The sequence below is a fragment of the Bombus impatiens genome, unplaced genomic scaffold (assembly GCF_000188095.3).
Source record: "Bombus impatiens unplaced genomic scaffold, BIMP_2.2 scf_0217, whole genome shotgun sequence".
NCBI classification, from domain to species: domain Eukaryota; kingdom Metazoa; phylum Arthropoda; class Insecta; order Hymenoptera; family Apidae; genus Bombus; species Bombus impatiens.
This window is the reverse complement of record NT_176636.1, coordinates 2484172-2501028: the sequence shown is the minus strand read 5'-3', so window position 1 is coordinate 2501028 and position 16857 is coordinate 2484172. Positions and strand designations below refer to the sequence as shown.

Below are 16857 nucleotides of genomic sequence, written 5' to 3'. Positions count from 1 at the left end.
CGAGCGGCGGCTACAGCTGCTGCGAAATAGCCGAGAGCGGCTCTCTCGTCCACGCACGCGTATTTTGCAACCGGGCTACGTCTTTGGAAAGTGACTGCGTAATCGCGAGTGGAGTGTGTTACCGGGTGGAGTCCTCTGTAACGTTGTTCCGTGTGTACCTTACGGTCGCGTGTGTTCCTTGAATTTTATTCAGTCGAATCGATGGTTACACGGTGTCCGATGATTCGATGGTTCTGAATGGTTGCTGGCTTCTTTACGCGTAGTATGTTTCTGCTCCTCTTCCGAGAGTATTCATCTTGATAGAAGAGGATAATAAGTCAAAACGACGTAGAAGAAACATCGCAAGAATCTTCGGTCTACTGATCAGTGATCACTAGTATTGGATCCGACGGTCTGACCTAACAAATACAAAAATGAGAGGTGCCAATCAGGATACGGCGACGCCGTACTGTCGCTGCAGAGTCCTTTACTTAGGCAGCTCGGTGCCCCATGCGAGTAAGGAAGGTTTGCTAGGGGTGCAAGAACCTTTGAGAGAACTATACCCAGAACAGGGTGCCTTGGGAGCACGTGGACTGGACTCCTGGCTGAGCGTCTGGAGCAACGGCCTGCTGCTGGAGAATGTGGACGAGCACCGCAAGAAGGTCACCAGGTTCTTTCCCATCGAGGCGCTGCACTACTGCGCTGCTGTGAGGCATGTCAAAGGCGGAAGCGGCGACGCCTCGAACACGAGGTTCCTTCCCTTGGACTCTCCCTTCGCTAGAACGCCCAGTGCCAACCATCCGCCGCTTTTCGCCGCGGTTCTGCGACGAACCACGGGTATCAAGGTTCTCGAATGTCACGCATTTATATGCAAGCGCGACATGGCGGCCAACGCCCTGGTCAGGTGTTGCTTTCACGCGTACGCGGACAGTAGCTACGCCAAGGGCCTTGATCCCTCTGCCACGACGACCAACGGAGTCACCAGTGGACATCCTTCGAATAACAGTCTCTACCACACTCTAGGAGGATCCAGTACTACCCTAGATAGTCCACAAGCGACTCGTTTAGACGCTACCTCAACAGACGACCTTAGCTTGTACAATGGAGATGAGAATCATAAGGTCTGGGCCAGAGGTCGAGAAGAGGTGGACGGTTTATATCAGGAACAGGGGACTCTGAGAAGCACCAAGGGATCTAGACCTCGTCAGCTGGTCGCTCCACCTCCTCCACCGCCTCCGCCCCCTCCACCTTCTCAACCTTTGCTCCTCGAAGAATCTTCATCGTCCTCAGTCCGCAGAAAAGCGAACAAGAAACTCAAGAAGCTCAAAAACCGATCCTCTCACGAAGATCCCTTGCAACAAGCTCACCTTCATCCTCAGTTGCATCAAGGAATATACACTAACGGCCATGGACACCATACTCTGGGTCACCCAGTGAGGCAACAGCACTATCATCCTCATCCTCTGCCACCTAGCAGTCGATCAGTCGCAGGAACTTTGGCCAGACCAGCGCCAGTTTTATTGGTACCAGCCGCAACTTTACCTAGGAAGGCTCACCATCATCCTAAAGGACTCAGACCGATTCCAGCAGCCGCTCCAATCGTTCCGGTGTACGCTCCATTACCTGTGGTGCCTCCTCCACCCGCTGCAGCCATTTATCCAGCTGGAACTTACGGGACAGCTGGAAATAGGGGCAGAAGACAGCATCTTGAGGCGGATTCTTCGACCCTAGGAGCTTCCAGAAGACTGGCTGCCTCTCACGCGGATCTTACCACCGCAGAGATGAGCAGAGCAGCTGATAGCCCAGAGAACGAGTCGCGTTTTGGAACTGGAATCTATAGAAGAAAGGGCCACTTGAACGAAAGAGCGTTCTCATACAGCATTCGCGCGGAGCATCGTAGCAGAAGTCACGGAAGTTTGGCCTCTCTGGGCTTCAGCGGGCAAAATGGAAACGCGCTGCCCAAAGAAGAGAAGAAGGACAGGGAGATTGCTCAGTTGGTGGCTGGTTTGAACCTGGATGACAGTCCTGAGAGGGTACAGCCGATGCCAGCTAACTCGAGGAGCGGTTACTCGCACCATCAGCAACAACTTCAGCCTCTACCTAGGCCACGACCTCGTTAGGAATTTTCCGGATGTCGATTCTTATTGTAATCATGAGAAATAATCGATGAGTCAAGTCTGGAAGTTATACAGTCGGTCCAATATGAAGGCAGATGTTGTTCTATTTGGATTTTGGTTGTTGAAGACGCTTTGTTGCTTCATGGTAATGTGAAAAAGCTTGTTTGAGACTGGACCGTTTAGTCAGAGACCAGATAACAGTGTGAACAGACCACTTGGACCGATCATCTTTCTGTTTGTTGAATAAGAACGTATGGTGTTGTCCATTGTTTTGGATGGAAAGTGATTTTCATAGGAAATTTGGACTCGTTTTCTGGAGTCTATGGACTGTTAATCGAGGCACTAGTTTATGGGGGAAAAGATTGGTTCGTGGTGTTAGCGTGGAAAATCGCGATGGGTGGTCGAGTGGCCGACTGGTTCAGTTGGCTTTCGTTTCTTAGAAGAACCTTGCCCGAGTAGGAAAATTACGGATAGGCAAAAAGCTGAAGAACACCCGGCCTCATCTTCGTCTCGCTGATTTCTACCTGTGACCTCGATCGTCTTATCTCGAGAGTCGATCACCTTTGTCGAATTCAGGACTTTGATCGTGGGATGCATTGAAAAAACTCGAGCAGAAATTCAATTCGAATAAATTGAGTTTTAAAGTATTTTTGTGAATTTTCAGATGGGGTTTTGACATTTTTATTCTTTTATTTAGAATTTCTTTGGTTTTATTTATATCTTACTTGTTTTCTTCGTAAGTTGTCAACTTTTGCTATTTCTACTTTTTAATTTGGAATTTTATAATTTTTATGTATGTCTCGATTCTCTATATAATTTGAAATTTTTCGTTCTTTAATACTGATTATTTCTGTTGTCGTTTTTCGTTTGACAAAAGGTCCGAGAATTTTTATCGCGGTTGGCGGAAAAGATTGACGACGACGTAATATTTTTGCGCGACCTTCCTGTCGCGAAATGAACAGGCTAATTGGACGAGCTCGAATTATTGTCGTCCAACGAAGATCGTTCTAATGGCTGGAACTCGTTAGACACAGACACGCAACTTTGCAATGTTTCCTTCCAGTTGGCAGAATTACAACTCTGTTTAGGATCCTCCTTCACTAACAGAAAATTACTCAGGAATCGTTAAAATTTTTCAACAGTCAAAAAGTTGTCTTTTTCCAATATTGCAATCGTTCTTTATTTGACAATTCGTTAATGAGTTTATTGCGCACGAATTTTTGAAATTTCTACAAATTAATCATAATATAAAATCTTGTTTAAAGTAATTAGAGGGTTTATTAAGAACCTTTATAAGAATTTTCTCTCTCTTTATCTTTTAAACCTTAGAATTTCTTATACTCGGTTACAATATGAAATTTTGTATGAAACAATTGGAAGATCGTTTTTGTTTAATGAAATGGTCATTTTTCTTTTTATAATTTTTCTATGTATTCGATTGAAATTTCTTTGTTGTATTAATGATGATTACCTCGCTATATTTTGTTATAATCGAGGAATCGTATCAGTGGTTTCCCCTAGAAAAGATTACGCGACGGTTCGAATCTCCGACGCACGAGTTACAGCCGACTTGCTCGTGAGAACGTGAACGTTAATCTTAATTGCATGAGAAAAAGTTATACGGCGAGGGTTTCGAGAGCCTTAAGAAACAGAGAACTTTGCATTTCACCGCCTTTCTTTCGTATAATGCTTCGGGAAAAGAGCGAAATAATTAAGACGCTTAGAAACCATGTTGATCAATTCAATGCATTGAAGCACAGCAAAAAATAACGATATTGCAAACATTGATTTTAAAAAATCTGTCTTGAAATTTACAATTATTTATCATAAATGAATTTATGAAAATCAGTAAACTTGTTCTTCAGAAGTGGTATGTTTCATAATATCAAGGCGATCTTGCGCAGTTAAACTAATATCATTAGTAAAATTTTAAAAGTTATAAGTTATCGGTATTAACTTTTCTATATAATAATCAACAAGTTTGACGAGAAATGAAATTTTAAAAATTGTGATTGGATTTTTTAGGGAGACTTTCTAAAGCGTAGAATGCATATAAAATGCGTATAAGGTAAAGAAATATTCAAAGTGTAGTATTCGTTATAACATTGATTATAATATTATTAGTTATTAAATTGCTGTGCAAGAATGCTCAAATAGAATAAAATTAACTAATTTACAAAAGACAGGATAGAAGCAAATTTTGTTTTCCGAAAGATTCTCATTCAACATTTTCTACGCCAAAATCCTTCATCAATAATTTACACGAATCTATCAGAAAGTTAACGCAAACACGAAGAATGAACGATCAACGTTATCGCTTTCACGACAAATCAGGTTTCATAAACACGATTAATTGCGAACCGGCCTTGCAGTATTAGCCTCAAATCCTGTTACGACCGCTAATTACTCAGATCTATGAAATATCCCACGCAACACATGATAATTACGATCGTTTGCATGGTGTTCGCTTCTTTATCTTTTTATTTGACCTGCAACACGATGAGAAAAATGAGAGGAGATTGTAGGGGCGCCAACATTAACATGAGAGGGATTTGCATCGCATTCCTTTGACGTACGGCCTCGTTTTTCCATGAGAAAACACAACGATAATGAACGACTGTTTAATAACCACGGAGACATCGAGATTGCTTAAGTCTAATAGTTCGACGCGATTTCGCGCTTATGAGAACGAAATCTGGGAAATCCCAGATGCAATCTCGAACACTGTGCAACAGTATCACCAGCTTACGAAGCTGGCAAACACGTTCCGGACAATTAACCTAACGATCGTAATTAGAACGCGGTTTAATGGCGAGGAAAATTTCGCGAGACCTCTGATTCTCCGCGTTCTAATAAAAAATTGAGAGATCATTTTGATCTCTGCGCCTTTTTGTTGAAAATATTTGACATTAGAAAATTTATACAGATTGATCCGATTTTTGTCCTTATAATAATATTTGATAAGATAATTTGAAAAATGATATCATTTCCTCCTTTTATTTCGAGATTAAATCGATGAAATTTTCGTACTTTGAGAGAAATATTAAAAATTAGAAGAGCGAGCCGAATAGGTTGGATTCTCGTTTTTCAATATAATAATTATCAACAATTTGGCGATAATAAATATCAAATTATTTGAGAAATATCATCATTTCCTACTTTATTTCGAGGCTATATTATTGTTAATTTAAAAGAAAGATAGGTATTGTTTTAGAAGGATGATAGAAGTACAATATTTTCGGAAATAAATGAATGCAGCGAACAATACATCCATAAATAATGAAATAAAAATGTTTAGTAATGATTGTTTTAACAAAATGATGAACATATTTGGATTAATAAGTGGAAAATATTGAAAGATTATTTTTTAATTAAGATAAATTCTTCGCCCGTCGAAAAAATTACGTGGAGGGATTAGAAACTTAATTAACAGCATCGATGAAAGGGAAAAAGGGTCTGAATTAATTACCTGAAATTTTACTATTCAATTCAGAGACGCGTGTTTACTCAAGCATCGAGCATGCCTGTTTCGAAACTGGTTACAGATACCTCGTATGCTCGGATGAATACACATTCCTATCGTCGCGTATGCATATACAATTAGGCTCAATTATTATCGATTCGTGGCCGACGCGAGTCTGCTACGCTTGCCGCGACATATTTCGTTATTCAACGTGGTTTTCCTCTCTGCCTTTCTCGTCTGTGCACTTTGAAGAAATATGTACTTTACCTCGATGAAAATGAAAAATATCTTTACCCATCGAGTCATCTGTCTTCTTTGACTTTGAGAATATTTTAAAGTTATTTTTATAGATTTATTAAGCCATCGAATATGTACTTATGAACATTATTTAAATATTTAAAAAACCAATGCATTCGAAGCTTTAGCTTAAGAATAATCCATGATCATGAGACTGAGAGGGACTTTTCGTTAAGTAAAATAATGTCAGTGAGTTATATTTAATTATATCAGCAAATAACAATGAATAATTTCATCAGTAAATGTGCATTTCCTTGAAAAACTTACTTCCATCGATCTTATTAAATCAAGAATCGAGCACTATTGTAATTTCTTCAGTTTATAAACGTTTCATAATCTCTCGGGAGGAGCAAATCTTCTTTTAACTCCTTGTTTTATTATTAAAAGACGTCAATCGCCTGTCTGTGGCTGGAAGGAAAACAAAATCGGAAAGATTACAACGTCTACGATTCTCGACGTTCCTTTCTTGCTAGTCGAGATTGCGCAGCGATCTTCTGACAGGACGTGAAAAAGAACCTAAAAAGATTAAAGGCATAAACGTGGTTAATGATCGGCAGACGAACGTATGCAAATGAATGGGTATCGCGCAGCATTGCCTGGAAGCGTTGCTTTTTACTGCTCGCGCTTCATCGATCGCATTGATCGACTCGGTGAAAAGTGTCGCTTCGGTTTCGCAACGAGTTTCTCCGTTCTCGCGACACGTAACTCGCGACGATTGCAATAAGAGGGAGAGAAAAAAAGAAAAAAACTGGAGAAAAAAAGAATGAATTGCGTGGTAATTTCAAGGTATCGCGAGTGCAATGGACCGAATTATGCCGCTGAATATATTATTCATAGATAGGAAAATCCCACGTGCGTTGCATGATTTCGTTTAGCAAGGTCGTAGATACATTTTCGATGGAAGAATTGAAAGGAGAATTCAAAACAATCCTTCGTGGAGTAAGATACATAAAATATAGCAAAATTTTCAAGAATTAGAGAAATTCTGCATCGAAACGAAGTAATTTGCAAAAATTGCTGGAGTTTGCAAAATGATATTAATAAATATATGAGACTGAGTAAAGAATCTTTTTCATAATAAAATATAAAATTCGCAAGAATTGTCCATACAAACGAAGAAATCGCTAAAAATCAGAAAAATTCACAAGTTTTTCATAAGAACCACGTTCAGAGTTGATTTTTCCAAAAGATATATTCACGATCAACTATTTCGTTTATTCTTGCCTCCACGATGTAGTTATGGGTTTAACAAACGGAAACGAGTACGTGGACAGACCACGTAATCGCTTTTCGTAACCACATTCGGTGGTCGAAGGAGTTTATGAAACACTGACGACTCACTGACACTTATCAGGCAACAAACTGAAGTCTCTATCTTGCGACATGACGAAAATTCCTTTCACTGTTCGCAAATTGATTGTTCTCGAGTGGACCGTTCTTCAATTCTGATGGCGTCACTATCTCAAACGAATCTAAATACAGTCTCGTCATAGCAATCAAAGTGTTTCGAAAATTTCTGTTGAAGAAATTTCAACGTTAATTCGATTTTATGCAAACGATCTTCCAACTGTTCTGTTCGTTATAGTACTAAAAATGATTTGCTAAATTGGCCACTAAAAGTTAGAAACAACTGGAAAAATACACAGAAGAAATTTCAATTTCAGTTGCATTTTATGACAAGGATCTTCCAATTGTTCCATTCGTTATAGTAATAAAAAGAAGATTTGTCAAATTGGTTATCCAATTTTCCACGCTAAAATCACAAATTCTTCCCTTCGACAGCGAATTGTTAACTATGCACGCAAGCTTTTATTCTGTAAAAGTTCGATAAACAACGACAGCTTTAGCAAAGCGTTAGCGAAGCGTTAGCCAGCATGGGAATCAGTGCCAAACGCCATAAATTGTCCGACTTTGCAAAATTGTATCGCGACTGTTTTTGCTCCTTTCAGAATGTCACGTTTAATTCCTTCGCTGTGCTGAATTTAACAGAAAGAAGTGTCCTGTTCCTTCAAACTTAATGGGGATGACACGCGAGTTTTCGTGAATTCGCCTAGTCATTAAGGTTATCAGGCTGGAACGGAAGTTTCGCTCGTTTGTTCCTCGAGGTTGACAAAAATTAGTTTTAGTAGCCTTTTTAACACGTTGTCTACCACGATGAAGACCTACGTTACTATATCTTTTTAGTATGTTTAAAAGAATATAAATTTCACGTACTAAAAAAATTATTAACAATATGAATGACTTAGGTAACATTGTTAGAAAAAGGTGCGCAAATGTGATATAATATTTTGTAAAAATCGAATACTACACGATGCAGTATATTTCAATGTATTGCGAATCCCAGTGCAAAATAGTAAATAAAAGTGTATGTAAAATTCGCGTGGCAGTCAACGTGTTAATTACCAGGTGGTACCATAAGTAATCTCTGGACAGCGGATTTTTATGCATTTGTAGGAAATTTGAAAATGCAAAATGGTAGAGAATACACATAATATAAAATCTGCGAAGTAGATAGCGCTTTCTACGATACTTGGTAGGTAAGACAATTTTCTACCAAAGTTCTACTTTTTTAAATATGTATTCACATATATATTCATAACATATTTATATTCTCGAAAATATGAATTTGCATAAAAATCCGCGATCTAGTAATCTTACTTTTTATTTTGCGTCTTGATGCGTAAGATAAAATGAAATAATACGTAGACTGCGGATTTTTACGCGATTGTGGTATATTTGAAAATGCAAAATTACACGGAATACACACAATATGTGCAGTAATACAGAGAATATCCGAAGTATAGCACTCATTATGATATTTTAACAGGTAAAGAAAATTTCCGCTTAGGTTCCATTCTCCCAGTTGCGATCAGAAAAATTTTAGATTTGCATAAATATCCGCCGACTAATAATAAGTAGTATGAAGATTTATATCGATGCTAATATAAAGCGCAACCATTGAAAATACTTTACGATATAGTAAAAACCAATATCACATAAAATGAAAGTTATATTTTTCATTCCTGTTAACTTTAATACATTTATTTTATTCTAAAGTAAAATCTACTCGAAAATAAAATGAAAGTATTGAAAGGGATACTAAAAATACTTTGTCCGCTTTTCGTCGAGCTTGTTATTCGAATTTGTTATTCGTAAATTTAGCTTCACAGCGAAAGGATCGAACGAAATCTCGAAAGGGCGATACACGGCTGCCTTCGACGTTCTTAATCGCGATCGAGGACAAGGTTAACAGTTCCGTAACAGAGATCAGCCCGGTGTCATAAAAGAAGAAGAAAGAATCGATCTTCGAGAGTTGCAAGTCGAGCAGGAGGTGTGCAACTGGAACTTATTTATTTAATCGTATGTGCCAGATGATTGTATAGGAAGTTTCAACCAGTGGAGTGTTTTCAACTCGACGATAATTATTGTACTCGAAACAAACCCTTCGATCGAACAGAATCGTATAAATCGTGGAAAATATTTGCAGAGAAAAGTTTTCTTATATTCCTTCCTCGATGAAATTCAACCTTCGATAATAATTGCATTGCAGATAACAAAAAGATATCGTGTTTTACTCTGCGAATAATTGTACATTTCTGTTGAAGGGTGAAACGAATCGTTCACGGTCGATGGTAGTTACAGTTTCTTAGGATTTTCTCGCCGGAATTATTGTTATTAACTCTTCGTTTGACGAATAAAATCAACACTAACCATTAAAGAGTAAAGCAAAAGAGAAAGAGGTGAAAAGAAATTAACAGATCAAGGGAGAAATGGGCTGCTCAAACGAAGAGTTAAACGAAAAGCGGAGATTGGGCCATTCAGAAGTCAAATTTATCGAAGTCTCATTTTTTAGAATCTTTTTATCTTATTTCAATAATAATAATAATAATAATAATAATAATAATAATAATAGTAAGCAAATTATTGTTAATCGTTGTTTACTAGAATATTATGATTTTACGTCGTTTAATTTTTGAAAAAATACAAAATAGATGTGGATGGAGTTGATAAGTTTGGTTTCTGTGTGACTCAGTTGCGCGAGATCATGACGAAGCGCAAACGATTATTTATTTATCGTGGTCTGTGCTTGTTTCGCGGACGTGTACCGTAATGAAAATGTATTTATCACACGGCGAACGCGATGGAGTCTTCTCGCATCTGTTTTCTGGTAGCTTCGTGTTGCCCTGCATAATGCAAACTTCTCTCGTGACACGTTTATGTCTACATCCATCCTCTTACGTAAGCCTTTTAAAGATCACCGATTCGAACATGCAGAGTGCTATTTTCTTGTGCACGAAATATTCAATAAAAGTCGACGAGTTTCCCTTTCAACTATTTATCTTGTATTTTTTGGAATATTTATGTAGCTTAAAATTAAAAAGAACATTAACTCAGGTATTCCTTTATTCTTAAGATAATGTAATTTTTGTTTCTATTGAGATCTAAACTGATATGAGGTATAAAAATTAAAGTTTCGCAGTTATTAATTAAAGTTTATCGGTGTTAGCCACTTTTTTAAAGAAAATAACTATCGCTCCGAAAGAATGTCGTTGGAAATCATAAGATGAAATAATTTTATCTTCGTCATTTTGGAAGATTGACCGGCATATCTGATTTAATTCGATTCAATTTTGTTGTGTTCCAGATTTTTTATTTTTTGTTCCATATTTGGTTTCTATAGGGTGCGCAAAAGTGTCGTGATAAATTTTGTAAATCGGATAGTAAGCATTCTGCATGGGACGAGTATGATTCAAGAAGAAGAAGAAGAGAGCGAAGACGTTTCTTCTAAAAATGGCGCACATGAAGTACCAGAAGCGGAGATCCGTCCTATCCTCTTGAATTACTTGTGAACATATTATGTATATTGTTACGTGTCGATTGCCATGCAAGATTAATTAATAATAAACTAACAATGCAACTAAAAATCGGGCAGCAGAATTTTAATTTCCGATTTGGGAAAATTGTTCTTAAAACAAATGAAACACTGAATATATTATAAAAAATAGTATAAAAGAAGTATATTATAAAAAAGAAAGCTTCTATTACCTAAAACAGAAATATTGCTAATGGAAAAAGAAGAGAAATGCAACTCTAGATGTGGATCATCTTACGAACCATTCAGAAGCCACATTGATCAATTCCATAAATCGAAGAGTGCAGAAAAGCGATGATATTGCAAAACATCGCTTTTTTCCATTCACCTTACAATTTACTATTATTTATATGACATCTTTTTACAATAGGCAAACTTAAGTCATTTGTTCCTTGAGAATTAAAGATTAGATACTAGAATCGTATGCCGATATGATGAAATTAAAAAAATTAATAAAAAATGGAATTACGATCAATTTGAAGTCACTTCTAAGAGGTTCATTGATATTTAATACTTTACAACGCTAGACTGCGGATTTTTGTGTATTTAGAGGAAATTTGAACTTTGCACATACTATGAAAAAATACACGAAGTATACAAAGTAAAGTACTTATTATCATTTGAGTAGATAAGACAAATTTCTATCTAATCTTCATTTTTTATGTATATTCATAAGAATATAAAATTGCATAAACATCCGCAAGTCTATTAACAACAATTGTATCGTTATGTAAGTATAAATAACTTTATGACAAATAGTACAGCTTTAGTTTTCCTGGTGAGATACACAGAATTCGATAGATGTCAACATAGAAAGCAGCCTTAATAAAATAAGCAATAAATAACGTAATACTTGAGTGGTGCTATGCGCTATGTGCTATTTTCAGTCGATAGCGATAATTAGTCACATGTGTAGACTTTCGTAATTGACTATACGCTGGTCTCTTCACACTCACACATTCGTCGACCACATTCCATTCTCGCGTGCAATTTTCAGGGTTAACCACAGCCGACGATACGCCAGTTTCGCGATCGCGGTAAACGTCCCTGGAATGCAAATCGCCTTGATTGGCAGCCTAAGTGGAACGCTTCTTTCCTTCTTTATTTCTCCTCGACGGTTTTGAAAACGAGTCTCGTTGAACTCTTCTATCGCGAATCCTTCATTGGTAGACCTACGTTAGACGCGTTGTATTTCCAATCCAACGTGTCGAGAATTTTAATGAAATTTCCTTGGATCTCCTTTATTGGCTCGTTTCCTTGTTTTCATCGACTTGTTCGCTTCGCTGGGATTTCTTTGGAAATCTCCACCATGACTGACTATAGATTAAGTTTATTATTAATTGAAAATTGATTTCAAGAATGTTAGCTTCTAAATCGTTCGAAGATTCAGATATTCGCGATTAATACTTCGTCGTAGTAAATTAGAAATTAATCATTAGAGATTAGTTGCGAAACGTTTAGCTTCAAAACGAAAGTTTTGGAGGTCCGAAAGTTCTCGATTAATAATTAATTACAGAAGATTAATCTCTTAATGATTTTCCCGATATTTCTTATTTTTTATTTGCGCCACTTTTAAGACCATAATAAACAGGATTGCCATTAACTCGTCTCCAATAAACGGAACTAACAAGTCTCCTAATCACGAAGAAACGTGTCTCGTTGCACATGATCACTGCCAATCGTCACGTTTAATCTGCAAAAACAGCATCATGGTTGATCAGTCTTAAAATTCTCGTGATACATAGATTACGGGGATCGAGGCGATGACACCAGCTGTTTAGACGTGCCAACCTTACGACAGGTCGAGTGCATCCAACCGATTCGCGTTTCTACAGCTAATTATCGTATATTACGTGTTCGTATGCCACTTTTTTTCCTCAGCGCTATGAAAGTCTCAGAACATCCATCTAAATTACGATTGAAATTACACTTTGATACTTGGACGAGCTTCTAGAATAGTCCTCGATGATGATAGACGATTACTTTGAACGATGACAAGATATAAAGAATATAAAAAGACAACCTTGGATTATGAACGCGCGAGAATCGACCTTCGTTGTGCATCTGCACCTGACGTAACTCAGAAAATCCATGTCCCATCTTTTAATCCGTTTTCCTTCTTTTGAAATCATTGATATCGCTATTTTTAGTTTTATCTTTAAAACTTGGACCCTCTTGCATAATTTGTCATCTAGTAACTAATAGATTACGGATTTTCATGCAATTATGAGATATTTGAAGGTACAAAGATTACTTTATATGTATTAGTTATTTTCTTAAATTTAAGAAATAGATTGTATGATAGTTGAAGTTAATTAATTTTGTTTGAAGAAAAATTATAAAAGAAAATTATTCTCAAGGAGGATACATTTTGCTTTGTTTTTTTATAAAATCCTTCTTGTTCAAAGGATTTTTCAATTTTAAATAAATTGATTTTTCCCAACAACTATACCGTATCAACGTGGGAGTGAACGGTATAACAGTACTTACTAAAACAATGGTAACACAAGCAGTCCCGTTACAGATTGAAATTTACAAACAAGAGTTACCGAGCACTGCGAATAATTCATAAATTATAATATGATGGCGATTTACGCAAACTGTCGACAACCAAATCGTGGGAAAGATTCGGAAGAATAAAGATCCACCCCCCACCGCCAATAGAAACTTCTCCAAAATTTGTGCATACATGTTATTCATAATAATTACATTTTCTAAATAACTAAATTTTCGGCATACCATTATCTAAGTAATCGAAGATTCTTTTAAAGAATTTTACGAACGTTCAGAGACTTTTTCGTGGATTTTCCTCTAGAAAACTTCCATATTGATTATGAAATAATTATTTTCAGGATTTAGATTTTTTAAATACAATTTTCGATAAAGTACTATCTACAACTTCAGAGAATTCTTAGCATATCTTCTCTCGAAAAACTTTCAGATTCTTTTCAAAACTATTTTTCCAAGGATTTTCCGCAATGAAAGTATTCAACTACAATCGTAATTACAATCGAAGGACGTAATTTTCTAAGACACGATTACCAGATAAGAAACGCGTCCTCGTTTAAAAAACACGAGAGAAGGGGTGAAAATGTAGAATTGAAAGATCTCACATGCGTAACTATGATTTTCACATTGAAGGTAATCATCGATTGGAATGTGCCATCGAGAAAATTACTCGTTCCATTCGAAATACATGATTTTAGTTTTTACCAAAAAAGTTTGATCGAGCAGTTTTCATAAATTTTACGATAATTGGAGAAAATTAATTTTAATTGAAGAAAAATTAAAAAAATATTATTTTTCTCTTTTTACGATATTTTGTTCCTAGAATTTTTAATCTTTCACAATTAGAGAGTGAGCAAGATTAGCAAGAATCATCAAAGAGAAATCTTAGTGTCAAGAAAATTCAACAACAATTCAATGATAGAACAAGTGCATGTATACTGCTGTATTTATTGAAAAGCTCTCATAAATTATTTTTTATTTACTACTTTAAATTATAAGACAGATACGTACGATTCGATTTGTACGAGACATCGGAAAGTGTTTGAAATAGTTACGTTCGACAATGTACGCAATGCGTAGAGAGAAAAATGATCTTTGTTAAGTTTCCATGTAATTTCGCCGTGAGAACATCAATAGCCTGCAATACAGTTAGAAGGTAACGCGACAATTTTACAGTTACATATACGTGCACGCACAAGCGTATACACTTTTAGGTAGAAACAAGGTCAGCAACGAAACGACACGGTCATTCGTGAAATTCCGTGCATCAGTTATCGATCGATATCTAATTACTCATAAAATTTATTTTTCTAACGGGACTATGTAATTGAGGCGATTTGCGAATCGAACGCTGCACCGTTACCATATTTCAGTGAAAATTTTTTCGTAGTATAACGACTTTGTTATCTGCATCTTCGATCTTTTGACGAGCAAGAGTATTGGTACTTTAGAGATACAGGGATATTTGCAAGAAACGATGCTAATGTAAATATTTTCTGAGAAATTCCAAAAATGGTAAAAAATTCAGGAAAATTATTGTATTGAAATAGAAAATAAAAAAGAGATACTTCAAAAGGTTTATAATAATATAATAATATCCATTTAATAAGGATATGGTGATGATTACCTCGAAAACCCTACATTATCACGATTAAGATTGAAAATGCAAATTATTACGAAATGGAAAGTGTAATAATTACTATTGTAATTATTTCTTTTCTGGAATCTAGATTATGATCGAATTATTTTTACAAATTCAAATGACCATTCGATTCTTTTAAAAATCTCAGTTATGCTAATTATTTCTAAGAACGCAAGAATTTCGGCAAGCGAAGGATTTTTAATTTCTAAAGAAAAGCAAGACCAAACTACATTCGGGTACTTCAGTTCGCACGAGAGATTTTCCTCTACAAATGTGGCAGATGAAAGATTAAAAGAGGCCTCCAAAGCAAATTACACTTTCAATCGTCTAGGTCACCGAATCCGAAAGAAACACGAAGGTTAAAAGACGAGGTACGATAAATTCCAGTATTACCTCCAATTGTCCACGCGTTTCTCAGTCGTTGACAATCGCGCGTTCCTTTTCGTACGAAGCAGACTGTGTAATTGCATCACGCATGCTCGCGACTGGATCAAGAGGAAACAAGCGGAGAACAGCACAAAGGAAACTTTTAAAAGAGGTCTGCATTATAAACGGGGAACTTGTAAGTGGATAATGTATCCGGTTTTGAATAGGAATGAGAAAGAAACGACCGATGCATGACGCGAATTAAATTAATTAGATTAAAGTTGATAATGGGGACTTTAGTTTTGTTTTAAGAAAGAAACGACAAAGGGCTTATTGTAGAACAATTTACTAAGTAATAATGTCAGTCAATTGATAAATTGTCAATTGCAGATTGTAAACTTATCTTTTCTAATTTTATAGCTTTATGTCAAATATAATAATCGAATGATCAAAAAGTATGATGAATCGTTTGATAGCTTATCATAAGGAAACATCAAATTTCAACCTGGTATGTCAAAAAAAAATTCAGATTGTTCATTTTTATACTATTTTTCTTATTTAATGGTATGTAAATGTCTTAACAAAATTCTGGAATATGTTACAGAATATTTGTAGATCTTTTTGCCGCGAATCCTAGACGCAAGAAATGAGAAACGCTAAAAAATGTAAATTTCGTGCTAGGATTTACATATCGGCGTAACTATTGTCCTCAATATTTTTGTTCAAAGCATTGATTGCAATATTAGTACAATAAATACAATCGACAACACCAATGAATGCAATAAATATTGTCGTGTTCGCTATATTAGGAAATATATGTCCGACATCAAATGGCATTAAGGACTAACGGTCAGCCATTTTCTTCCAGGAGTTCCAATTGTATTTCGCTCCACTTTTGCAGAAGGATATAATTGAAGAGCGATTATCACTGAAACATAATTTCAGCGTCCATTTGTCGCCTTCAGAAGGAGATGATAGAACCAATTATGAAACCAATGTGAAAATATGATTGAATGATATAATTGCCGAACAAATAGCAGTGCTAGAGATAATTTTCGAAGATCAAAGGATACCTATAAACTTTGATAATTGTGCAAAAATCTGCAATAACCAGAAATGCAAAAATATCGAACCTTCGAAAGAAAGCAATGTAAGTAATTGAAGAATCAATGTGAAAATATGGTTAAACGATATGATTATAGAAGAAATAACGATGCTAGAGATAATTAGCAAATACCACAGGATATATTTATGAACTTGGATATTTGTACAAAAACGTTGCATAACCAGCGATTGAAAAAAGAAATAGGAGGCAGCGACAGCTGCGAAAGCGAGTCGATGAAAAATCAGCGGCCACGATAACTTCCGCTTCGAAGCGGTATCCACCAGCTGTCGTTAATGAAACGATACCTACGTAGCCGTATAATGGTACAATGCATAAAATAACTGGACATTATTGTAAAATTGCCGGCATGTATTAATCAAAGTAACCGCAAACATGGGAAAGGAGGAACTTCGCCTGTCTTCCGAGAACCTGAAGAGTACGTGCAATCACTTTTTACTGTCAATATCGATTCTTGCAGCTTTTAACAGCCTTTGTCCCCCCCCCCCC

At 36.4% G+C, this 16857-nt stretch overlaps 2 protein-coding genes across 4 annotated transcripts in view; both read left to right on the top strand.

Moving 5' to 3' along the window:
• Window positions 1-6: 6 nt before the first annotated feature.
• On the top strand, window positions 7-10188 carry LOC105680536. The gene has a single exon (XM_012383633.3). It carries the CDS (start codon window positions 414-416, stop codon window positions 2097-2099), a length of 1686 nt encoding a protein of 561 aa, XP_012239056.1. The 5' UTR covers window positions 7-413; the 3' UTR covers window positions 2100-10188.
• A 4788-nt stretch (window positions 10189-14976) lies between these two features.
• The window catches only part of LOC100749993, a 26727-nt gene continuing 24846 nt past the window's right edge, over window positions 14977-16857 (top strand). For 2 of the 3 annotated variants that reach the window (XM_024366431.2, XM_033319781.1), the window contains exons 1-2: window positions 14977-15417; window positions 16114-16786. The gene's annotated coding sequence lies outside the window, so the exon portion shown is untranslated. Of the gene's footprint in view, window positions 15418-15932; window positions 16787-16857 lie in introns of those variants that run through there. The other variant, XM_024366429.2, reaches the window with a different exon arrangement.

Bases quoted from the DNA above. Each gene is read 5' to 3' on its own strand.
- LOC105680536 (XM_012383633.3), top strand. From the start codon at position 414: ATGAGAGGTGCCAATCAGGATACGGCGACGCCGTACTGTCGCTGCAGA.